Source organism: Phaenicophaeus curvirostris, chromosome 19, assembly GCF_032191515.1.
Source record: "Phaenicophaeus curvirostris isolate KB17595 chromosome 19, BPBGC_Pcur_1.0, whole genome shotgun sequence".
Classification (NCBI taxonomy): domain Eukaryota; kingdom Metazoa; phylum Chordata; class Aves; order Cuculiformes; family Cuculidae; genus Phaenicophaeus; species Phaenicophaeus curvirostris.
This window is the reverse complement of record NC_091410.1, coordinates 13,716,201-13,741,881: the sequence shown is the minus strand read 5'-3', so window position 1 is coordinate 13,741,881 and position 25,681 is coordinate 13,716,201. Positions and strand designations below refer to the sequence as shown.

The 25,681-nt window shown below is 40.5% G+C and overlaps 1 protein-coding gene across 4 annotated transcripts in view; it reads right to left on the bottom strand.

Annotated features, from left to right (window-relative positions):
• The window catches only part of SPAG9 (sperm associated antigen 9), a 55,190-nt gene that overhangs the window by 4,602 nt on the left and 24,907 nt on the right, over nt 1–25,681 (bottom strand). For 2 of the 4 annotated variants that reach the window (XM_069872636.1, XM_069872638.1), the window contains 24 exons: nt 21,651–21,861; nt 21,043–21,142; nt 20,438–20,559; nt 17,438–17,495; nt 16,745–16,897; nt 16,607–16,658; nt 16,054–16,184; nt 14,773–14,829; nt 13,757–13,930; nt 12,944–13,073; nt 12,598–12,690; nt 12,183–12,350; nt 11,730–11,901; nt 10,708–10,935; nt 9,789–9,984; nt 8,826–8,948; nt 8,224–8,304; nt 7,686–7,753; nt 6,433–6,581; nt 5,120–5,291; nt 4,052–4,165; nt 2,296–2,334; nt 1,250–1,426; nt 338–475 (listed from right to left, as the gene is read on the bottom strand). In XM_069872636.1, the coding sequence (XP_069728737.1) occupies nt 338–475; nt 1,250–1,426; nt 2,296–2,334; nt 4,052–4,165; nt 5,120–5,291; nt 6,433–6,581; nt 7,686–7,753; nt 8,224–8,304; nt 8,826–8,948; nt 9,789–9,984; nt 10,708–10,935; nt 11,730–11,901; nt 12,183–12,350; nt 12,598–12,690; nt 12,944–13,073; nt 13,757–13,930; nt 14,773–14,829; nt 16,054–16,184; nt 16,607–16,658; nt 16,745–16,897; nt 17,438–17,495; nt 20,438–20,559; nt 21,043–21,142; nt 21,651–21,861 (3,106 nt within the window). The remainder of the gene's footprint in view (nt 1–337; nt 476–1,249; nt 1,427–2,295; nt 2,335–4,051; nt 4,166–5,119; nt 5,292–6,432; nt 6,582–7,685; nt 7,754–8,223; nt 8,305–8,825; nt 8,949–9,788; nt 9,985–10,707; nt 10,936–11,729; nt 11,902–12,182; nt 12,351–12,597; nt 12,691–12,943; nt 13,074–13,756; nt 13,931–14,772; nt 14,830–16,053; nt 16,185–16,606; nt 16,659–16,744; nt 16,898–17,437; nt 17,496–20,437; nt 20,560–21,042; nt 21,143–21,650; nt 21,862–25,681) is intronic. The other 2 variants (XM_069872637.1, XM_069872639.1) reach the window with 1 other exon arrangement.

Below are 25,681 nucleotides of genomic sequence, written 5' to 3'. Positions count from 1 at the left end.
TTTGCAGTAGTTCGAGATAGACAAACCCTCCAAAGAGACTGAAAGCATGAGCAGGAAGGTGGTACATGACTACCAAGCAGATTTCAAATAAATGTTTTTACAGTCATCTCAGAGATGACAGTTTGTTTGAAGGAGAAGAGTAAGCTGAGAGGGAGGCATGAGGGAGAATAAAGACACTTCTATCCTTGCTCCTGCTTAGTAAAGACTATGTTCTGACTGACCACATGAACACACACTGCAATCACAACAGAAGCTACTGTATGGTTAATGATTCTATTATTCCAATGAACTTTCAGCATGAAGAGGTTACAACTGATTTTAACCTCAGTTTTCTTACCCATTCTGAAGTCAATATATCCTTCTCCACCACTTATCACCAACATTGACTTTAAGGGACTCTGGTTGAGGGACTCTTGGGCTGGTTTATCAGCTGTTAGCTCTGTTCCACCACTACTTTGTGGGCAAACCACCTGACCTGGTTTAAAAGCAGAACACATTTTTAGGCTACATCTCACACAATAACACCACCTGTATTACACATCCTGAATTACATGCTTAATGCCTATGAAACTGTTAGCTTTGGATTTCAGCATCTTTTCAGTGAAGGAAACAAAGCTAGCTTTGCTCCAATTCCACCTTCTAAAGATATGAAGGATCTGTTCAGGTCAGTTCAATGGAAATAGGAGAATTAAATGCCTCTTGATGGATTCCACAGCACGGGTGTGCAGACCTAGGGAATGACATTGAAACGGACCGAAAGGCTTTCAGACACAACTGAAAGGATTCAGCGCATGTCACCCCGTTAAGCAAATTTCTGTCATTTCCTACCAGCACACGAGGTGCACACAAGCACTTGAGAGCTAATTCAACCAGCACCGCAGCTTTTAGGAGGCTCTTAGCTTCCTCAGCTGAGAGCCTTTCCTTTTGGGGCTTCTCAGCCTTCCTGCAGGATGCCAGACTCAAACTGGACCTCACAGCAATTAGCAGCTGACTGCATTCTTCATAGGCAAATATTCACTTACCACAGCACCTTGGAAGCAAAGCACTTTGTGACCAAGCCCTTTTCCTCCCATAAAAGAATACTGCACTTAGGAATCAGACAGGTCTTGTAAATAACACATAATAAATTGTTTCTGAATATATGATTTCATACACTGGCCTATACATTATTTGCCTATACATTATGTTTGACTAGGCAAACAAGGGCGAAAAAAAGAAACTCCATTTGAAGAATAATTAAAACTCTCACCAGGTACTGCAACAAAGAATTTAACAGCATCACGGTGCCCGTGGAAACAAAGCTGAGCATGTGCCATTGAACAATATGGTATGAACGTTCCTGGAGTCACTTTGTCACTGTTTTCATCACCATATACACGAATTACACTCCCTGGACGGTTTCCAGAGCCTGCTGCTGCTTTATTAGCTGTAGAAAGAACAAGAGCGTTTGCTGCTTGAAAATACAACTTGCAGAAATGGTTATTTGTTAAGAAACCTTATGGTACCATCTAAAAGCTAAAGCCAACTTAGATAAAAATGAAACAGGAGGGCAGCAATGCCAATTCAAGACAGAGCTGGAAAGAAAAAAGGTTGCATGCTTCGTTATTTTAAGTACATCAGAAAATGGAGCAGGATTCTTATTAGTCTAGCATAAACACCAGATTTTAATATCCTACTTTTGGAAGTATAAAATTTGTGAAGGGACTGTATCTTTCATAGAAAATTAAGTACCTCTGATGTGTTTCAGTATAAGCAAATTCAATGTACTTAAACACATAATTAAAGACAGTTTTGTTCCAACTAATCATAGGGTAACCCCTCACCAGCACAAATTCTCTAAAAATAGCCACCTGCGGGCACGAAGGAGCGACCCTGTTGTAATTCTACATCTAGTTTTTACTGAGAAGATTTTAAATCCATTAAAACAGAGAAGTACTCATGCTAGACATACAAGCCATCTCCATTCCAAGGACTATCAGAGTAGTGAAAGAAACAGTGATTTGTAACAAGACAGTAAATGATGTGGATTAATGACAAAGTTATAAGATGTGGTATCACATTGGCTGGAAGAAAAACAAAGTCTGTATGAAAGTTCAGCTGCAACACAGGATGATGAACTAAACTGCTGAGCAGACTGGTGGCCGTTTAGCAAACATAAAACTGCTGCAATGCAGTAACTGCAAGTGGAAAAACATTTAGGAACATACAAAAGGTAAATCTATAAGGAGTGGGAAACAGCCTCGAAGTGGCTATTAGAAGCCTGAAAACAGATTTTTGTTCAGGATCTGCACTTACCCCTCAGCCCCAGTAAACGTCCCTGGTGGAGGATTACAGCTAAAGTGAGAAAGGAGGAAAGGGGAAATGGATAGGTATGACAGTAGAGGAGAAGGATTAATGAGAACCCACCACTTTTATCTTGGCTTTTGATCAGGTAGAGCTTAAAATTTTAGCTCCTAACACCAGTAAATATCTCATTACAGGAGAATCAATAAAAAGTCACAGAGAACAGCATCTTGTTACAAACGTTTCAGTACAAAACGGACAAAGGAAGCATTGCCACTTTTAGGTGCTTTAGCACTATAAATTTTATTATTGATTAGCAACGTTTCCCCTTTCTCTCTTTCCTTGGCAGGAAGCTACCAGAATAATACAGAACTCATGTTTTCACATGCTCTTTGGAAACATCATCTGCAGATCTCAAAGATGCCCAGATATTGTGACCCAGGGAACTCTGATATGCGATTGCTTATGCAAGGATGCAACTTGAAAACCATGGCTATCAGTAACAAGGGCTCTCAAACCCACTGCCAGGCTACCCACAAAATGTTGTTGTGATTTATGAATAACCAACAAAACTGAAATTAAACTGAAGAGCTGCAAGTGGGATTTTTTCATGTTCACTACTACTTCAAAACAAACTCTTCTGGAAGCATTAAATTAAGCTTGATGCAAATTAAGAGTTATAATTTTTCAAAGCATGATTTAAACCATTTCAAGTTCACGAGAGGAAGTTTGTCCTTCCTTACAACACTCATGCAATGCAAAAAAAGACATTTATTGAATGGATGGACGATGTAATGGCACAGTATGAGAAACAACGCATGTATGTGCTGTTCAACAAAGCAGATACAACATGAAGAGTTGTTACTATTAAAATACCCTAAAATTCCACCTGTTAGACTACACTGCTTTCTCTAGGACTACACTAGAACTAGTACCATTAAAAGCCTGTGTTTCATTTTCTGACACTTCTGTCTATGTGCTTTACCAGGAGTTTCAGGCATTCGTGTTGTGGTGGTGGGGTGTGTATGTTTTCTTAATGCAATAAGTTTACACAGATTCTGCTCAAGCTTTGCTTATTTAAGATTGGTTTTGCCCTTGAACTGGCCTGTTCCCTTCTCCTGAGGTTCAGTCACCCCTGTCTGAGTGCTCCCTCTCCAAGCCCCAAGCAGTTTCAGCCTGACAGGAGTTTGGGGTCTGTTATTAAGCAGACACCTGGATCAGTAGAATGTGTTTATAACCCCTGTAATTCTGAACATGTCCTTTAAAGCAGGTGCTATTACTGCTGTTCCAGTCCTTTATACCAGCTTTGAGATTGATTCTCAAGAACTAAAGCCAATTGAATTGTATTAGCAACAATACAAACTCACTCCAATCATGTAAAAACCTACTTTCAATCATATGACAATCAAAAATAACATTAATTAGAAAACCAAAGCCACCTCTTGCAAGCAATAAACTTCCATAAATGCTGCTAATTCTCTTAACAACCCTAAGGCTTCAAAGCGTCTCTTTCATTCAAGCCACAGCCACTCTGCTCAAACTCAAGTACAGGAGATTTTGGAGATGGGCTTTTGTGCTCAGAGTAATTGGTACCATGTACATAGATCAGGCGATAAACATCACACAGGCCCAATCTGTTACACGCCTGAAAGATTCAGCCCTGGCAGTAAAGCTTTCTACCCATTAGCAAGCATCTGAATGGCGCTTAATATTCTCTTTTTGTCTCTACAGCATAGTGCACAGTGCTATTCATTTATATTTTACTTACTTTCTGTTAATGGAATGGAGATGATGACACCATTTCCTGTTCCTACCCATAAACGATTACAAGACACCATAAGAGCTGTGATTCTCACAAATGAGAATCCCAGTTTACCAGTACCTAAAAACAAAAGATGCTTTTCATCAAAAATTATGAGCAAGAATAATTTTAGTTCCATAACAGAGAATCTTAACTCGAACTCCCAAACCACGCAGACAAGTAATTCCCTCCCACTTCAAACAGAAACAAGGCAGAGGAGTACATTTAAGTTGTAAAGATAAGCTAAGAGGCTAGAACTCTCTTAATTAAGTCGTGAGCCTTTACAGAAAGGGACTATAACATGAACAGTGAGAAAGCAATAAAAGGTAACAGCTCCGTAATGCTGCACAATAAAATCTCTTGGGGCTTATAGCACCAGAGCAGCTTTTCAAACAAAACTATGTGAGTTTACAGCTGTAAGAAAAGGGTATCATCTATTAATATAAATTTTTCATCCATCAGCATTACAAGGGGAGCGGGAGAAGGCTGACCCGCTACACGCTGTGGCACAGCAGTGCCTTTGAAGGGTTTCCCATGGCCCAGTTACCTGTCTTGGTTGGGTTACGTAGGTGGTCAAACTGCTCATGAATAAACATTAATGAAAAAAGTGAGGAAGCTCATTAGCTTCAACAGCATTAAAGATTGGCTATTTCGCATTTGTAAGAGGCGATTTTTCCAAGCAAGTAATGGATTCTTTCCACTCTTAGATTTAAAATCAGGCATTGGTATAGTAAAAGACAGATTTTAGCATCTCTGTTGATGCCTGCCCAACTCAACCACCATTTTCTCCTTAGTTCCAGGTTTTTTAGGACACCTTAGACATCAGGTAGGATTAACAGACCTGTCGTCCTTATCATGCTTTACAGACTGACTTCAGCGTCTACTTCCAGATCCAAGTTTTCCCAAAGAGGAGCTGACCACCCACCACCCACCCTTCTCCCCCTTTGCAGTGAGATTTGCCTGATCCACAACAGGAAAAGAAAGGTCCAGGCAACAAGAAGTGTACAAATACAACAATTGTTCTTATCAACTTACCTAGCATTTTGCTTACATAAGGTTCAATGTCCACATCTTGTAGATGTTGATACGTGTGCGCATGGTAGAGACGCAGAGTGGAGTCCAAGCGAATAGACACCCAGACCCCATCACCCACCCACGCCAGCTGTCTCACTTGGCTCTCTCGCCTTGGGTGTGCATCAAACGACTTCTACAAAAGATCAGGTTTTAAATCAGCGGATGGAACAAAGGAAAGAGATAGAAAGACTTGTCTGTTACTCTTACACTGTCAATACTGGCTATTTTCATAAGTCATGCATGACCCTCTGATTTGCAGACAGTAACAACTACAATACGGTGCTGGTAAAATAATAGTAAAAATGCTGATTCCTTTTCCTTGGAGCGTGATCTCAAAGCCATAGTTTCCTACCATGTTCTCGTTTACATATCATCTCTCAACCTGCTCTGATTTCTGCCTCCACTTAACCTTGAGCCTTCTTGGTACAAGGTCTTCCTGTCACAGCAAAGAATACATATGCCCAAAAAGTGGGTTTCTTCCTAGCTTTGTAAAGCCTTGCTCTTGCACACACACCTCCCTGTGAAAAATAAACACTATCCACCTGCAAAACAATTAATTGCACTGTCGTATGAATTCTTCATCTCAGTTTTCCCAAGTATAAAGTTTTCTACACAAAAACAGATTATTAAATGGGTGCTCAGTATTCCTGGAAGAGTTGAGCAGTCACCTTCAAAAGGTCTGACTCTTGTCTCAGGCCAATTAGCAGAAGCTGAAGCATTAATCCCACTAATGGCTTTCAGAAACCTTAGCCACTCTGTGTACTTCAGCTGCCAGGTACACATAACACAGGGCAGAAACACAGCTCGCACACCTTACATAAACAAACGATTCCATAACTGGAGAGAGACTAAGTTCAAGATTAACACTTTCAAGATTAACACTTACAAACCTCAAAAGTATGCAAAGACAGATTTATAGAGAAGGTAAAGGTGGGCGGAGAATGTAACTGAAGCATGCACAGAAAGAATAAACCAGGAGCTGGCCTGACAACCTCTGCATAAAGACACCTTCCAGTTCCTGGACAGCTAGAAAGGGAGCACTAAACCCCTCAAAAACCGGTTTCAACCAATGAGAGCTGTCTCATCACAGCTTAAAATCTTCCAAAACAATGAAAAACATCTTAGGAAAATGTAGTAGCACTTCCAAAGCAGTTTGGTTGCTGCTTTCTGCACCAATGAACAAACAACTGTTGTCTGGAGTTACTCTAGAGTTCGACTGTAGCATGAGATGGCATGAGGAGGTAACATATATTTTAAACACCATTTTAACTTGCCTCTATTTTCATGGCCTTTGGCTGAACAACATAGATTTTGTTCCTGTAGCCACACCAGACTTTGTCGTGTACCACTGTCATGCACCTGATGGAATGATGCGGCCGGCCCAGGTCCAAGAGGTGATAGTTCGACAAATCCCACTGACCATCTTGAAAAGCAGATGAAAAGTTAAAACCAGAACATAACAGTTCCCTATGAGTTTAAAAATCATTTTGAAGTACAGGAAAAATCACAGAATCAGAGTCATAGAATACTTTGGGTTGGAAGGGAACTTAAAGCCCATCCCGTTCCACCTCTGCCATGGGCAGGGACACCTCCCACTGGATCAGGGGCTCCAAGCCCCATCCAACCTGGCCTTGAACCCCTCCAGGGATGGGGCAGCCACCCCTGCTCTGGGCAACCTAGGCCAGGGCCTCACCACTCTCATGGTGAAGAATCTTAATAGCTTAATTTTTTAAAAGCACTATAATAATCCATATAAATCAATAAAAATTTAAGGTTCAGCTCCTCATTAAGAAAAACAGCAACCAGTTATAGAACTACCAACAACCCAAATGCTTTGTTTTTAATGCAATAAGGTTGCACAGTGAGTCATGTTTGAAACAAGTCAAAACATTTTTAAAAGCAGCAAGTTACCTAGTTCTAACTGCTTTGCTTGGATGGGCATCAGTACACATTACACCCAGCAACTGCCCACACAGCGCTAGGCACTTGCTGCTTGATTGAACATAAAAACGTTGGCCAAAGCATTAAGACTTTTGCAATATTCCTCAAGAACAGCATCTGAAAACTCCTAAAAGCATTCTAAATTTGGTCATTCACATCAAGAAAAATTCTTCTACAGACTAAGCTAAGGCACAGACCACCACTGACATTTGTCCAAGATCCTCGAGGACTGTAAGCCACTGGAGTTGGAGTTGAAAAAACTCCAACACACTAAAATCAACTTCTTCTCAGATGCATCTTTCCCAACATTTGCATTAGTACTGTGCAACCTCTTTAATTCTTTTAAGTGCTGAGCACAGGACTTAAACTCCACAAGGAAAAGAAAAAACGCACAGGGAGTCTGTGGAAACAAGCCAACAGGTAAGTTTCCAGCTACTGACAGCAACACCTTCCCTCCAGGTCCTTATTCTGGAGAACAGAGTGGTTTGGGCAGAAATTCTGAATTTTTACAACACGACTTACAAATCATGCATTTCTTTCCTAAATACCATTACCATCTGGCTTCAAGATCTAACAGAGTGCTTACCAACTCCTCGGTGAAATATTGCTAGTGTTCCATCAGCTAGTGCAACTAATACTATTCCTTTTACGTGTCTGGGGAAAAACGAGGCAGAAGAATACATGCTGTTAGACTGCATTTCTCAAACTGCAAGTTTAAAGATATAAACACATTATGTTTAAGTTATCCCTAGTGTTTTGGTTTCTGCAACCGAGCTTAAGTGAAGAGACAGTTACAAGGCACCAAAGTCAGTTCAGAAAGATGAAACTAGATCTAGCTACACTGCCAGAAGAAAACAAAGATGATAACCTGTAACTGTTTGTTATACAGCTGCCACTAACACCAAACATAGCTACAACTCATCCCCTGAGCAACAGTATTTCCAACAGATACAAGATCCCTTTGATTTTCCTTACTTTCCAGATGTTTGCCACTGCCCCTCAAAAGCACACACATGCATTTATGGCAACTGGCATCCCCGATGTTCAAGGAGGAAATACAAAACTACTCTGTGAGCATTTTACTAAGTTCATTATGATTGACATGACATTCTTTCAGGACTTACACAATACTGAGAATAGAGTCTTTAAGTTTAATGGCATGAACACATTTCCTCCAGTGGGCCACTGACGAATGAACATACAGGCTGCAAAGACAAATCAGGAGGGGTTAAAAGTACTAGGAAAAGTCAACTAGACAGGAAAAGAAAACCAAAGCAAAACCCCTGTTACTGAAATCCACAATGAAAGGGAAAATGAGTTTTTATCTTCCACTGAAAACAATGTTTAGACTGAAAGAACGAACAGAATAGTTTTACAGAGGCCTAAACCATTACCAATGCCTTTGCAGATACATCTGCAGTAAGAAAGGCAATATCTATTTTTCTAGCATAATAAAATAAAGAATTATCAGACCATAATTTCTTTGAGTACAAAAAAAACAACCAAACTTTTCAGTGGTATCTGTCAAAAAAGAGCTTTCCAATCATCTACAATACTTCCTTTTAATTCTATAATGCCTAAACGTAGTAAAGCATAGAAACTGATGCTCTCTTGAGGTCCTCTTGCACTTAATCTTGACTCGAGACAGTTACCAGACCTGTAAACACAATCAGCAAGTTTAAAACAACTTTTCCAAGTACATTTAATAAGATCAACATTTTCTTACCATCCATTCTGTGCTCCAAGCCACATTGTTGGTAAAAGGCTGCTCATTTTCTGTGCTTCTTCTCTCACTAGATCTTGCTCATTTGGCAAAACTGCAACATCTTTATATAAGTCTGACTCAGTACTGGAAAAAAAAAGCAGTTAAAATACATTGAATCAAGTGCACAGATTACTCAGATTATAACCTAGGTGCTTGCTTGACTGCTGCTAGTTTCCACACTGGCTTTTGAAGTACATATAATGCTTGAGAAAGAATAACTTTTCATGGAAGTACAATGATACAGATGAAAACCTCAGTAAGAATTAATTTCTTCAAGTGGACCTTTACTTTCACAAGGAAACTGAGGTTCCATCCAAGCCTGTCAGTACTGCCGATATCTCTGGGTAACGGCAGAAGAGGCACATGTTAAGAGAAACACTTATGGGAAAGCTGCATGATGCTTTTGTGTCTATACGCAGAGAGTCAAGACCCCGGAAGATCTGAAATACTAGTTACTTTCAAGCTGCTTCTCCCCCGTGTAACTGCTCACAGATGCGCTATTCTGAGAAAAAACATACATTTGAACAAACAATTGATGGGAAGAAAGAAGCGTAGTTCTCACTTATTTTTACACCAAAACAGGGAATCGAAACAGGCACCTCTAGATCAGCGCCGTTCACATTAAGTCTATGCGAGGACTTAGTGACAAACTGCTAGACACTCCTTCCTCCACTCTGCAGGTGTCGGTACTCGAGTGATACGAGTTCTCAGACAAAAGACTCTGCACAGAGGTGACCTTTCCATGCAAGCAAAGTGTACAGTGTCTTGTACCAAGACTACTTATATAAACTTCAACATACTTAAAGAGAAATAAAGGAGTCATTTTGTCCCCTTGTTGTGTTAGAATCATCATTTGTGTTCCTACTAATATTATCCTCTTGTTTTTAAATGCATTTTAAGAGGCGTGTGATTAAGCTGACGTACCTAGGCTGGTACACTGGAGACGCCTCTGTGGTGTTCTGCACTCCCAGTGGATCTGTAAAGACGTGCTCTGTGTAAACTCCAGTATGTACAATATCAGCTGTGTCTTCTCCTGTTCCTGCAGTGGCTTCTGTGGCTTCTGTTGCCTCTTCTGCTGTTGGAATGTTCTCATCTACTGAATTACTCTCAGTCACGTTATCTACGGCACAAAAAAAAATGTGAAAAACTTATTGATTGTGAGAGAATTCACAACTATTTAAACCAGTCAAAACTCAATACTTAAATTTAAGTCAATAGCCATAATAACCAGACAGACAAAATACAAAGTCTGGATTGTGACTAAAAAAAAAGCAGATCAGAAGCATCTAAGCTTTAGTTGGTCGCACTGTATCAGCAAGTATCACGGGCACCTTGTGGCACAGTTTGGCCTTTCAGTGATTAACTAGAACAGCAAATAAGTCCACCAACCGCGTACCCTTTAGCAATCACATCCCCATACAGCTCTGAAGGGCATGAAAAAATATTAAGAACTCCTACAATTAAGCAGCTTCGCGTAAATCTCTATTAAGACTTTACAAGATTTGAGGCACATCCATGTTCTGTAGTCATCTGTCAGCAAGATCTGCATTTCAAATGCTGAATCACTTTAAAGCTCCCTTTAGACCATGCACAAGAGAGAGTTCTCTCAAAAGCATTTGGAAGAAGCAATTGTCTCTATCCATTTAACATCACCTCCATAAAGTTTTCAGAAACAATTATACAGTGTATTTATGTCAGATATATAGTCCGCTCTCACAGATACTTGTTTGATGTTACCATCGCTTACAGACAAGCTGTTTCATTAAAGACTTGCACCATTCAATGTCTCTGTTACACCTAATGGTGCTTGGCCACCCTTGGCACACCTATCAGACTTTCCTACCTGACTGTTTGTCTGCCATGAGCGAGCTGCCGTTTGCACTGGGAGCTGCAGGCGCTCCTGCGATACCCTCTGCTGTACAGCCAACCACTGTGATTCCTCCCAGCAAGCTATCGGTTTCGGCAGAGCTGTTGCTAGTCATGCTTCCACAGAGCGATGACTTGTCCACCTGACTGGGATCTGCTTCTTGAGATCCTTCTTCTCCTGCAGGATAGTCCGTTTCCCTTGCCCCTGAAAGAGATTAAACTCGTATGTTGCAGTGATGAAGGTAAATCACCTATCTAATAACAATCTAAACTTCAAAGTGAATGAACTCTCCAGCAACTGAGATTTAACACATAGGTACCCATCTACAAGTTTATTTTCACATGAGTAGCAGACATTAAAGTTGCTGTCACAAAGCTCAAAAAGCAAAAAGCAGCATCACCACATGCTGCAGATCTAAATGCCTTATTTCAATCTGCAGAGTTCACAAGAAAGATTTCTTCAGAGCTTATTAAACAGAACTACTTCATTGGAACTAGAACTACAGACTTCCGTAAGCAAAAGCCAAGAAACAATTCTGAAAGCACAATTAGTTCTCTAGAATCACAGTACCCTGTTAAACTTGGCTTAGCACATGATCCACATACACCCTCAACATAACAAGGATTCCCTCTACAGGAAGATCCAAGATTTGCTACTTATTTTCCAGAGGCTGAAGAGATCGAAAAAGCCAATATATTTTCTTCCGTGATGTTCACAGTTCTGTAAAACATTGGCACTATTGCACAACTGATAATGGAGCAGACAAAATCCTTGGGCTTGGTTGCTGACACCCCTTTATCTTTGAGTAACTTTAGGTCAGGAGCCAACTGAGTGAAACAGTCCAGCAAAAACCCAACGGTTTTCCCTAATCACTTTATTGTTGTGTTACAGGAATAATTTATTGCACTGATTAACAAATCTTTGGGTTTTCACTGCATAAGAAAATCTGAATAAGATACAGGAAAAGAAGCAGGAGGTAAAACACGCCAAGTCTTTACCTGGTACACTAGCAATACAAAGCACATGAGAATTGCAAACAATGAAGCTGTCCAGAATATTTCCTGGTTGATTAGCATCAATAATGATAACTTTTGTAGCAGAATGTGTGCTAGTACAGATCCAAACTAGACTGGATAATTCTTCCTGATGTTTCAGCTCCTTCTGCTGGTCCTGGAAGAGAATAAAGGCAGAACAGAAGTCAATGACAACAGGAATGGGGATAAGAACTATTGCTTTTGATCTTGTATGGGCTTACATTATCAACTACATGGTTAGTTAAGTATCTTACCATATCTTACTACGCGGTAAGTTAAACATATTGGGTTGATGACTATCCAAGAAAGTCTATTTGTTACCAATAAACCCGACTACAAAAGGCTTTATTAATCTACAGATACACAGTAGAGACATTTAACCATACAGACTACTCAGTGTGCCTTAAGTGGCCTTACCTTGAGCTCCTGGTCTAGTCTATCTAAACTGCTCTGAGATCCTGTTTGCTGCTTGTTGCCATCTGCGTCCACACCAGTCACATCATTGTAGAACACACTGGCACCAACCACAGACCCGCCATCTCGGGTTTTCCCTCCTGAGAGGTTCACCCCAACAGCACACCACAGCTTGAAAGGACAAGAAATACTAGGTTTAAATGTGAAACTAAAAAAGACACGGTCATTGTTAAGTATCTCCAGTCCATTTTAAGGAATTCATTAAGCTTAAAGTCATGTGCATTTCTACTGAAGCTTAAATTCTGATTCACCCATGCTTTAAGAAGAAACAATTTTATTTCCGAAAGAAAACAGAGTCTTAAAGAAACATTCAAGCCCTACATTGTCCAAGCATCTGTCATCACTGTGAACATCCTACCTTCATAGAGGTATCCTTCTCATCTAAAGGTCTCAGGTAAACAGGTACAGGCAGGTTCTTCATCTTATTTTCACCCTGGCCACCATTTGCCACCTAGGAAGAAAAGCAACAGTAAAGCTTTTCCCTTTAAAAGAGGTTTACAGTCTTTCGAACCAGTTGATCAGACATTGTTAAACACAATCACAAGTTTTGCTCTTTGTGGTTTTCCTTAGAAAGGCTCTTATCTGCAGAAGTTCAACAAAAGAATGCTGGAAACACTCAAACACAAGATGTGAAATCATACCGTGTTCTGATTTCACAAAACATAAAGCTGTTACCACCACATCTGAAAACAGAAGCACAATACCTGTTTGTACTTCTGAGGTAGACTCCAGCCAAACGCTTGCACTCGACCGTCCTCTTTCTGAACGTGTGCTTTCACTTGGCGATACTGCTCCCTCTTCTGCTCTCTGCGTGAGGCTAAACTGGCTTCAGTTCTAGAGAAGAAGCATTATTAGAGAACTTGTTATTTGTGCTCTTTAGAATTCTTTGTGTAATTGAATTGCTCTTACGCTCCATGGACAACATCCCTGTGGAAGCACTGGGTTACCAAAGCGATCACTAGTTTCTCACACATCACCTAGAGAACAAGTTTCCTGCAGGCTGTTTTTAAGGGAGCTCTGAAAGACAGACAAAACTAGGAGGCCTATTGTCAGCATCCTTAAAGAGAATTACCTCTACTAGAAGCTTTCAAAGTTGTAAACCAAACAGATCTATTGGCAAAAAGAAACACAAGAAGAAAAAATGAATACAGATACTTAATACCCTGCTTCACGTTGTTCTGTTTTTCCACTGAACTTAAAGAGACAGCATCTATACAGTCGTTGCTTGGCTACAGCACTTACGTGCAAGTACAAAGTGCTGCCTCTGGTACCTACATGCACTTTTATGAAAGGCAGTGACATTGGCCAGACAGAAGCCCGCTCCCAGACAGAGCACTCGCCCACTGCTGTGCGCTGCGGTCTGCACGGCCTTAATTTCTTAGGTATCCACTTCAGCAGAACGCTGCACTTCACTTAGCAGCGTGCTATTTCCCTCAGAGGGTTAACACAGTACATAAGTGATAAAGCATATCTATCTACTATCAGATATCTAGTATTAGAAACCCAAAAAGTCTTACTCTTCACTGAGGAATTCAAAGGCTTTAGATTTGTCACTTGGTAACTGAGATAACGTGCTGCTTCTTTTCTTGACCGATGGAGTAATATGTGAGGTTGGAGCATTGTATTTGACATTAACAGGAGGTTCAGGTTTCTTAGCTGTATTGCTGGATGAACTGAAGAGCCTGCTAAAACTGGAAGAAGAAAAAAAGGAGATAAGAGTTAAGCTGTGTAAGGTACACCCAAATCTGACTATGCAGGCAAAACACAGCGTTGGCCTGCTCAAGCCAGTTAGACTGAAAGTGCAGCTCGCCACAGCAGCAGCCTGCACGCGCTCAGCAATGCCCGCAAAGCACAAACCCATGTCAGAAAAATTCTTAAGAATTATTATCCCATTTGTTTATAAAATTTAATGGGATCTTCATCTGGAATGAACATCTACAGGGAACCAACAAAATTAGGATGTGAACATCACACCTGAAGACAGTTTTACGAAGCATATTAGTTCATGTCAGAGCACCTGAAAAATTCCACCATTCCCTAGGCTAAAACAAGAGTTATCAGCAAACTGCATCAAAGGGATTATTTGACAAATATTGTTGTGAATTACGCTGTTTAGATTGAGAGCTTGAAGTTAGAAAGGAAGACGTAACAATCAGTAAGCCGTACTTCGCAGGGGAAAAGGAAGCTGAAATAAATGCAATCCACACGAGCTATTCAGATTTCTGTTTTGCACTGAATCCAGAAAAACGTTCACAACAAGAGCCCTGGTGCATATTCAGCTAGAAAAAAAAAAACTACAGCACTTTGGCAATTAACTTCATAAAGTGCACAGCCATTCACTATGCGATGCAGCTTACGATACACTCTGTCTCCAAGAACAGCCTTACCGAGCTGGCACGCTGGGTAACAAGAGGAGAACAGTTAAGATATCTTCCTCTGCCAAGAGATAATTAGCTAACAGACAAAAATGCGCCGGCTAATTGGCAAAAATAAATAAAAGACTCTAACCAGTGAGTTGTGTTTCAATACTTACAACTGCCAAATGCTTGATCTCTTCTTTTCTTGCATAGCTGGGTTTTCTCTTGACGCTCTAAAAGAAATGAATTCCAAGTTTACTGAGTAAGCTTTAATTAGAAAAGGGAAATGAACGGAACAGTGCGTAACTTTTATGAAAAAATAGAGGATAACATATCGAAAGTATCAAAGCTTGTTTCTTTACATCGACACTGCTTTTCTGACCTGAGCACAATATTTGAATTCTCGCTAGATGAACTGATGTTACACAATAAACATCACCCCCATTTATTTGCATCACAAACACCACCAGTGAGTGCTTTTCAGACAGAGGAGACATCTGTGTAACAACACAATGAAAATAGCTAGAAGAAAGCAGCAAACCACTTCAAATTCTTCTGCCAACTATTTTTTAGTACTTTAACCATTGCTTCTTATTTTAAAACCCCTTATTCTTCAATATGTCAGTAAATAAATGATAAAGGGACTTTTCCTGAAGCCATGGATGCATTAGCAGAGACAGGACTTCTACAGGACATAACAGCAACAGAAAAGCAAACCATGCCTGCTTGAGAGTAGGTATTTCTCATCCCAGAGACCCAGAGTCGAAATGGCTCTCAGGTACTGAGGGCAACAGAAGAAATCAGATGCAGTCAAAACACGTGACTGGGAAGCAGCCCAGAATGACCCTGTTCCCTCTGGAGACAGACGTGGCTCGAGGGGGTGTGACAAGAAAGACCTGGGCTGTGGCAGAAGACCTTTATTTTTTAAAATCACACCTTCCAGATAGCTCAGTATCAGGATGCAAATTAGACCAGATCACCATCTTTATTGCTTATATTTAACGAAGACTGTACAGATTTAAAACTGTTTTCTCCTACCAACCCAAGCTCTTACACACTGACTACGCACATTCTGAAGACTGTTATTCCTGTTTTGACATCCCAGCTGACAATGGGGCCCACTGCTTCAAGGTATGTGCACAATACACACTAATTTTTTTAATTCATGTTACTTACAATTGCCAAGTTTTGTTACCATTCCAAAATACCTGCGTTTCTTCAAGGGATGATTATTTCACATCATATGAAGCAACACAACTTCATTGAAGTCACACTAAGAACCCATTTTCCCAAGATAAGTTGTATGCCCATAACTTAAAAAGTTATTCATGGGCACAGGGCGACAAGAGCAATTAAGGCTCCTAAAGTAACCTACTGACCAGATCACTCTGCAGCTAAACATCAAAACCTTGTAAAATCCAAGCAACTCTATCAAAGGCTTGAAAAGAGCCTTTTACCGTATCATCTCAGTCCATCGCACAGCTTCCTGAAGCTCCATCAGCCTCTCTTTATACTGATTTCTCTCCATCAGAACACGGGCCATTTCAACACGAGTAAAGCGCTTCCGCTGAGCGGTGGGGACATCACTCTGAACACACAAAAAAAGCAAACACAGGATGAACAAAGGAGCACAGCAGGGCCTTGCAGAGTCAGCCTCTGCCTCCCAATGAGACTCAGTTTAGGGCACTATTCCAGACTCCAAACCATTTGAGGCTTTGTAAAATTAACTCAATTTTACCTTCTCCTCCAATCCTCTTAATTCCGATTATACTACATACAAAACAATACCCCAATGAGAACATGACACAAAAACGGTCAGAGAGAAAAAAAAACAAAAAACAATTTCAGTTTACTTGTGCTGTTTAGATCTTCTCTCTTTTCTATACAGGAGGGAGGTTAGCACTACTTATTAAGCAGGAAAGTTTAGTAGCACTCACTAAACATGCACTGCTAATGTCCCATTGTGAATTATACATACAGAAACACACACACACACACAGATACACCTACATCATCATCCTCTTTAGCTTTCTGTCTGGCTTCCTCTGCTTCTGCACGAGCTCTGAATACAGAACAAAAAACAGCTGCATTAGATACCACAGTGGCATGTTTTTAGTTTCTTTTTCACAACCATGGAATAAAACTTACTTTCTCAGCTCTTCTTCCAGTTCCTTGTTCTTCTCCTCAAGCTTCTGTTTGGCTTGTTTTACAGCCTCTAATTCACCTTGCAGTACATCCTTCTCACAGGTCAATTCATCCACCTTTGCAATCAAATCGTTCTTCACCACATTCAGTGCATTTCTACACAAACAGAACACGTCGTTACAAGGATGACCCTGGTCTCCTGGTTTAGCTTCAGCCTGATTTTATTCTTGAAAACCTATTTCTTATAGAGCTGCTGTGAACAGATACAGCTTTCTAAAACAGGGCAAATACTCTCCCCCCAAATCTCAAATACTCAAACACATTCATATCTCTCTATCAGAAACAAGCACTGATAAATCAGAACGGTTTGTTTGGAGGTTGAGTTCCCCAACAGTGCTCCAGCAGATCAGCTTCTGCTGCTACAGCTGTTTCCAGCAGAACAGGCAGGGTGTTGACCTCATGCTAGGGCAAGGTATTGCGTTCCTCGCAGCCTCACAAGGATAAAAGCAGCTTTTGCTTCTTAGGTCCTTAATTTCTAGAAGAATACCAAATATGCCCACACATTCAAAATACTTATACTCCCACTACTCCTAGAACTGACAGCACATTTGTGTAGCTTCAACTTTCTGTGCCTGAAGATGCTGAAGACAGGAAAAAAAAAACGGGTCAGTATTTTACACACACATTCTGACTTACTTTGTCTCCAGCAGCTGAGTGTTTTCCAAAATAAGGTTTTCGACCTCACGACCCATTCCTTTCCAAAGGAAAGAAACATGACATTAGCAGACAAAACAGATGTTTTTACAAAACCTATTGTTATCTAAACCAGCTGAACAGCATGTATGACAAACTTAAGAGTACATCTGCAGGTAATCTGAAGAGCCAGTACCAACCTGACTTCTACAATTAACATTCCCCTCCACCTTTTTCCCAATCTGACTTCAACTAAAGCCCAAAGGCAGCCCTGGCTGAGCACGGGCCAGTGGCCGGCGCTACCTTCTCCTACTCTGGGTGTTCCGAGGAGGTGACAGTAGTACAAAGTCAGAAACCTAACACAGCGTTACAGGGGAAGCGTTAGTCCATGAAAAGGTAGAGTTTAAAACTCTCTACAGTCTTTTATATCATGTTAGATACAAAGAAATATCAGTTATAGACACAAGACATGCTGAATTAAAGCTGAAGTTGTGAAAGCCCTGCAGTCCTCCCCAGAGCAAATGATACCTTACCAAAGAAATTATGGTCTTTAAAGGCCATGCATTCCATGTAGAGCAAAAACAAGAACAAGAGACATTTCATGTGAGGTGTAGTATGAGTGAGGAGCAATAAAAGATTTTGACTTATGAAGTAAGAGTGAATTAAAACACAGCCACCATCAAAACTTTGAAATGGAGCGGGATGTGATTAGAAGCAGAATTCGCATGAAAGACAGATGTAAAGCTTAAGTCTGTCACAACCACTCCTATCGATTAGGCCTCCTGGGAAAATCAGTAACTTAAAAAGTTTATCTCATTTTCTGTGAAATACTTGGAAGAAATGCTAAAGCCATTCACTAGAAGTCTCAAATTAACATGTAAAAAAAGCAAAATTTACTCTTCATAATTACTCCAATGGTATTTAAATGTCTGGAAATTAACTTCTCATCCTATTGTCTGCATGCTTAAAACAATACAATTTGCAGGATTTTAAAAAGATAAGCTTTCAGGCAGAAAATAATTATTTTACACCTTGCAGAGCAAAATAATTACCACACTGATAAAGGCAGGAATGAAGCTAATTCAAGACTAACACAACAAATGACAAAGGTATCTTAATGGTGGAGGCCTTTTAAAGTAACAAACACCATCTCCTAAGCAACTTTGGTTACAGAAGGCTTAAAAGATATTTGGATTACAATAAGGAAAAGGTATCTAGAAGTAGTCATGCAAGGTAAAGTTCTTTCTTTTAGCCTTTCTCTCTGGGTTTTGGATTAAAACTAGATGACATTTAATAGCGAGGGAACTGAGATCAGCTCTTGTTACTTTACCAACATCTGGAGAAATCCCCTATGGTGCAGTCATTGAGGTTTCACTCAAGTTTTAAGGCCTTTAAAATGTTTTCTGTATTCACAGATAAAAGTACCTAGGATCACTTCCAACAGGTTTCAGGATCCTTTATAATGCCAGAACAAAAACTAGAAGCCGCAGTGCAAAGGCAAAAAAAATGTTACCAAGCAGGGAAAAAAATGCCAAGAATGTATTTTATAAAGCGCAGCAGCCAAGAACGCCCAACTGTAGCAGCGACAGATTTCAAAGAGGTTTTTTAGAAAGAGAAGCATACACACCAGAATATTCCCCTGGGTATGCAGCCCAAGAGAAAACAGATCAGAGAATCCCGATTAACAGCTTGTACAGAAGGCCAAACTGAAGCTTAGGGTTCACTTAGAACAGACTTAAATGCTTGGAACACACCAGCTCTCCTGGATGCAGATGGGGTTTGGAGGTAAGAGAGTAACCTGGACTGTGGTTGTGCTCGCAGTGAAGTGAGGATTATACAGGACAACTTTGAAACCAACACCTTCTGCATAACAAACACAGTTATAATGTGTTTGTTTTGCACACAGCAGTGTTTCTAGCAGTAGTTTTATGGAAAATGGTAATGAGGTCAGTGACAAACTTTTGATCCATTACACTATAAAGTAGATTATTTTTGCCCATGGAAAACAAAGGATCAATTATCAAGGTGTCCTGACAGAGATTTCATTTCTTTAAACAATTTATCACGCAGGTAAGGGATGCAAGTTGCTATATGGTAACACTTCTGCCCCAGTATCTGTATTTTTGCATGCAGAATGTGTCATTAATGTCGCTGTGGCGACACAGTGCAAATATGTTGGATGAATTATGCTCCAGCAAGGATGTGGTGGTCCTCACTGCTCAGGAATCAAAGCAGCAGAGACTGAAACAAAGGAAACCCATCTCTCAGACTGGAGACAGACCCATTACTCCCAGTAAGCTACACTGGCAGAGCTGTCACATACTGGATGTAAAATAAGTTTCTGGTGGGACACTGAACAATCAGAAATCCAGATTCCACAAATAATGGTTCTAAATATGACTACTAACAATCTGCATTTCTGCCTGGTCAGACGACAGAAGCAAACTGATCATTTTATACATACAACACATTCCTAAAACACAGAACAGTTACATCTGCGTTTTATACATCCCATAGTACCAGATCTCATTCTTTCAAAATGAGGCCTGGATATGTTAAAATATCTCATTGTAACACAAGACACTCATTGTCTACAGAAAGATCCTTCTTTTAATGACCTTTCACTCTGGATCAATTCATATTCCGAAAACCTATATTTTATTTGGCCAGCACACAGGCAGATTGGGTAAGACCTACAATAAACGTCCTAAAACTAGTTCAAGATAAAAATCTGTGCTCAAGATAAAAATCCTTGTGTCAAAATGGGAGAGAACAAAATGGGAAAACTGCAATAGAGAACAGCATAAGAAGTGCCCCAACAGATTAAGGCTGACATACTGAAATAAAGAACAAATACTTTCTCCTGTTTTTTTGCATCCCAATAACCACCTTGGGATGATATTCAAAAGATTTTAATGCAAATGAATCCTAACAGTAAAGCCAGCAAGGATAATTAAACACTCCACTAACAAGGAAAATTCCTCTTTAAATAATGTTTCTTACCCAGTAAATCTGCACCTTCATCCACATCTCCAATTAGGCCAGAACCAGCAGATGACAGCTCCTCAAAGAGTGACTCCGTATTACGGTCAAACGCTTTGTTCTCTATGCCTTTGGTAGGAGTGCTATTGAGAGAACGGAAACAAGACTTGAAAAGGCAGAAAGAAAACATTCCCACACTGACAAGAGTCTTCTCCCAGTTTTAACCAGTAGTTCATTTGTTACCCCCAAATGCCAGAAGCCATCGGTTGGCTTAGAGTCCTACATTCTATTTTCAAATACCACTTTGGCATCAGGATCCCAGACTTGAGGTGGCTACTGATATTGAGCTGGGCAAAATTTTAATACATTAAAGTGTATCAGGTTTTGGCATATAGAAATCAGCCCTGTCAGGACCTGGTCAGCCCGAATGCCTAACGAACAGACAGCTCAGCCAAACTGGAAATCATTTAATGTAACAAGAATGCAAAAGACGCAAATAGTCTGAAATCAAAATACTCCTCTGGCCAGAAGGGGGGCTCCTTTCACACAAAAAGTTCTACACAAGTAATGAGTTCAAAACTGAAGTCTCACACCTTCTAAAACTGGTCTTCGTACACATCACTTACCTGGACCCCTTATATCCACTGAGATCTTTATCCATATCCAACTCTGGAGTTGACTCAATGATTGCCTGAACTTCAGATTTTTCTTCATTTTCATTTCCACCTAGGAAGAAGCAAGTAGTACATCTTGATAAACAAAACCACTGTGACAGATGACATAACCTGCATGTCAGTGTTATTAATCAATCAACTTAGTAGCCTTCTGTTTAGACTTATCAAGGTAATCCAATTACAGGACCTATGGATTTTGACACCCTAGCACAGACACTCAACTTTCTAAGCAAGCTTCTCCTGAATTTAACTGCAATAATTCAATAATTGTTATTCCCCACTACTACTTCAAGCAGACGATCCGTCTCCTCTTGGGACTTTGTGTCTAGATGAGCACCACTACCTCTGTTTACAAGGAAATGTCATAAATGATTCTGATTCTAGAAAAATAATTACTACGGCCACTTATAAACAACAAACCTCTTACCAGTTGTCTGTATTCCTAAAAACAATGAGTCAAAACACATTTCTCATTTGTGGCTTGATGGTTTAAGAAATGTCGTAACAGATTAAATACAAGGTCCACAGTAAGCATACACTAAAAAGTTAAAGCAGCTCACCAGTAGACACATTCCTTGTCTCTTGAGCTACTTGTACTTCAATATTCTTGCTTACGTCCGGCTTCTCACTTGGCATATCTGTGTCCTTCGCAAGACCTTCAGCATCCTCCTTCTGAGGAGTTTCTGCAGGCAGCACAGGTACATCTGAGGCAGCTGTGGATGCTGGAGTAGTCGATTTTGAGCCTGCTTGGCTGACATCAGAGAGCTCATCCTAAAATTGAACATTACCATCAAACTAATGAACACAAATTAACATATTTTTAGAGGAATCAAGCATATAAACTGAAGAACAAGAACCAAAAGAACTGTATTTCACTGAAGAATAAGCAAAGAAGCAAGAACAGCAAGAATACTTCAAGCTAGTACTGTTAAATTCATCTTTAGACTGGAGCAATGATTTCACTTCTGTTAGGGAGGCTACAGATACATAAAGCATGCTCTTATTTAATACTAATACATGATCTCAGTTGATAAAGTATAGGCACAACTTGAGAAAGATTATCCATTAAGTCTTTGAAAGGGGCAGCATTCCTGTATTAATAACTCTTCAAGATGCACAATGGATTACCAAGTCTTCTCAAAGCTATTGTAAGGTTTTTAATTGTTCAAAACAAATATGATAACTTAAAACATCTTCTTAAAAAGTAGACATAAAAGCACTGATGCAAAACAAGGATTTATCTGGTATAAAACTGGAGCACTTGCAAGCACTTCACTCAGCCCACTACAGCGCACTTCCCAGTCTCAACTGCAAGCCCTGGAAGACCTTGGGAATGAGACTGAGCTGCAGTGACTGCTTGTCCAGCTGGATTTGACTTCAGCCATGGAACATCAGTAAATGAAGCTGATTTGTGGCAACAGTTTACACTGCAGTGACGCTCCATCAAGAACCACACGCAGGGCTATTAACCCAGCTGCTGGATCCAAGACGACGATCGTTACTCAGACCAGGCTGCAACAGGCACTGTGTTCCAGGGCAGAGCAGCCAGACTGGGTTTGACATTTCACTCCTCATCCATGACCAGAGCCAAACCAGCATCCAAACACCTTAACTGACAAAGAGAAACACTACAGCAAACACCATCTCACAGCAGATTCGAAAATGAATTGGGCTGTGCAGGCGAATATTTCCCAGCATATACTGTTAGAGGAGCCTCCCTGGGAAAAAGCCAGCTGACACAGGCTGGTACACGTAAAATAAGGCAGGGTGGTAAGTTTCAATGAAAAGTTCTTTCAGGGTTTTGCTTGGGAACGGCAGGCGGAAGCGGGTCTCCCAGACAAGGCTGTGACATTCCAAGGGAATATATCTGTTCGTGTAGGAAACTAAAACTTGTCACGAATGAAGCAAGTTTAGGCTTTGTGAAGCATCCATTCGTTGTACTGCTAGTGCCTCTTTTTGACAAGGAAGCAAAACGGAACTTACCAAAGCAAACCAAAGACCTGCACGCAGACACATGTTCTCCCATCTGTACTTAGTATAAGATTATTAAGAACTGCAATTTCTATATTTTTATTTTTAGAATTTCCTGGAAAGATAAAGATTTATTTTCTGGGGGCAGAAATGAAAACAAACATTCTGTTCTATCCTATTCTGTCTATCCATGTAAGCGAAAAGCTGGCATCCCATAGTTGCATCCCCACACAGAACCTGCAAGCCTTAGAAACAAAACTCAGCACTTCGAGATCCACCTATCAACTACTTCCAGTTTTCATCCTTTCCTCAGTAAATTCCGCAATAACTAATTATTGATATTTGAACAAAATTATTCAGAAATGGTCAACTAGTAGATGCCTCTGAAGGAATAACACAGGTACACTTACTTGTAGTAATACAAGGCAATGAACCCCACATACTAAGGTGTTACATGAGATATGTTGTGTCCACTTAAAGAAAATAAAGACCTACACAATTAACCCAATTGGGCTTTTAACTGGTGAAGTGCAGCTGCTGGATAATGATTCGTACTTCAGCAAGCAGACACAGAAGGGAGGAAGCGGTGGCCCTTACCAAGAGAATCAGAGTTCACACAAACAGGGAATAAAACCTCAACAAAGCCCTTGGCTCTGTTCAAACCCCCCTACATCTTTGCATTCTGAAAGTATCAACGTTTCTACATCTCTGTATTGGAAAAGCATCTACTAACTGATGCGGAACAAACTGGTCACTGACTTTCACGCACCAAGCTCAAGGAAAGCAGTTTGATAGCACAAGAGACTGAAGAGAATGGTACTTTCTTTAGAGGAATTTCAAATAATCCCATCTATTTTACATTTCTGACTTTATTATCTATTGTATTTTTTTAGCTAGCTCTTGGACACTACACTGATTAAGCTATCATGAATGATTGTTCTAGAACTAATGAAGATGAAATGCAATTCCATTAAGTGACAACGAATTAATCAGAAGTCAGTGCTGGGTTGACTTTGCAAATTTGACTTTTTTTTGACAGTGTTGCCAAAAGACTTTTACTGAAAAAGGAAAATTAGCTTAAAAATTATACAATTACATCTGAAGCAGCAGTAGCCCATCTGCAATGCACTGCAGAGGAAAGCAGAAGAGGATGAATGCTACATAATTGTCTGTTGTCTTACAGCTTCCAGCAATGTCACTACTGTACAAGTTAGAGGACACGCAGTCTTTTCCGTATGGGTGTCTCCCCGATTCCTCTTTGTGACACTCAGAGGGAACACCGACTATTAATGAAATGCTTGTGCATCAGCTGAAGACGGATGCCTGAAAGCAGTACAATCTTCCTTGTGCCTCACACTTGATGTTAAAAGTACTTAGAGGAAAAAAAATGCAGATCCTGGTTACTACTTCAACAGATCACGTTACTCAACGTGTTCACCTCTGAAGTACTTCATGTGCATAGCTAAAAAGTCAAGGTGCTGCTTTGGACCCAAGAAACATTCTGACTGAGGTTTGAAAAATTACAGTCTGTGCTGTCCTGTGAATTCTCGTAGCAGTGCATTATCTTTAGAAGAACTACACCAAGAGGCCTGTTTTGACAACACATAGTAATTGATGCAATTCTCTGAGGGAACAGGAGTGGCACAGACTTCCTTTTATACTCATCTCCACTTACTCTTAATCATTAATTTGTATTTCAGTCGGCTCTCCCAAAGTCTGACAAGTTATTGGTGCTAGCTGACATAGGACAAAGGCAAGAGGACAAATTTAAGATCTAAAAATGGTCCTAGTCAAGAGTTTAAGTGACACTTCTAAATCTAAACTGACATTGTCACTTTGATATGTTTATAACTGATAATTTATAATTACTTGCACTTCCATTGAATCATAGAATCATAGAATCACCAGGTTGGAAGAGACCCACCGGATCATCGAGTCCAACTATTCCCATCAAACACTAAACCATGTCCCTCAGCGCTTCGTCCACCCATGCCTTAAACCCCTCCAGGGAAGGGGACCCAACCCCCTCCCTGGGCAGCCTCTGCCAGTGCCCAATGACCCTTTCTGTGAAAATATTTTTCCTAATGTTCAGCCTGAAGCTCCCCTGGCGGAGCTTGTGGCCATTCCCTCTCGTCCTGTCCCCTGTCCCTTGGGAGAAGAGCCCAGCTCCCTCCTCTCCACAACTTCCTTCCCTATGGCCCCTAGGCAAAAACAAGTGTGGCTTCCAGTTATTCCTGGACAGCTTTATTTCTGTCAGTGTAATGTTTAACAGGTATTCACTTCACTTAGAAGAAGGAAATCCCTGTCGGCTGAGAGCCTTTTCAGAACTAACAGCACATCCGTAGCCTTCCAGGAGACTTCATGCACAAAGACCCAGGGAGGCTTCACGATCCCGTGGTTCATAACCCCGCAGACCGCCCTCCGGCTGCGCTGTCACTGCACCTGAGGACCGTCTGCCAGATCCAGCCCACTCCAACACCACTCGCCCACTTTCCCATAGCTGCAGCTTGCTCTGTGCCACCCTCTCACTGTGGGAATGCAGAACAATTGCAGGAATCGCAGCCAAGCTACATGTAAGGGAAATCGCAATTGCAGGCTAATTTCAGCAGGTTAGCTCATT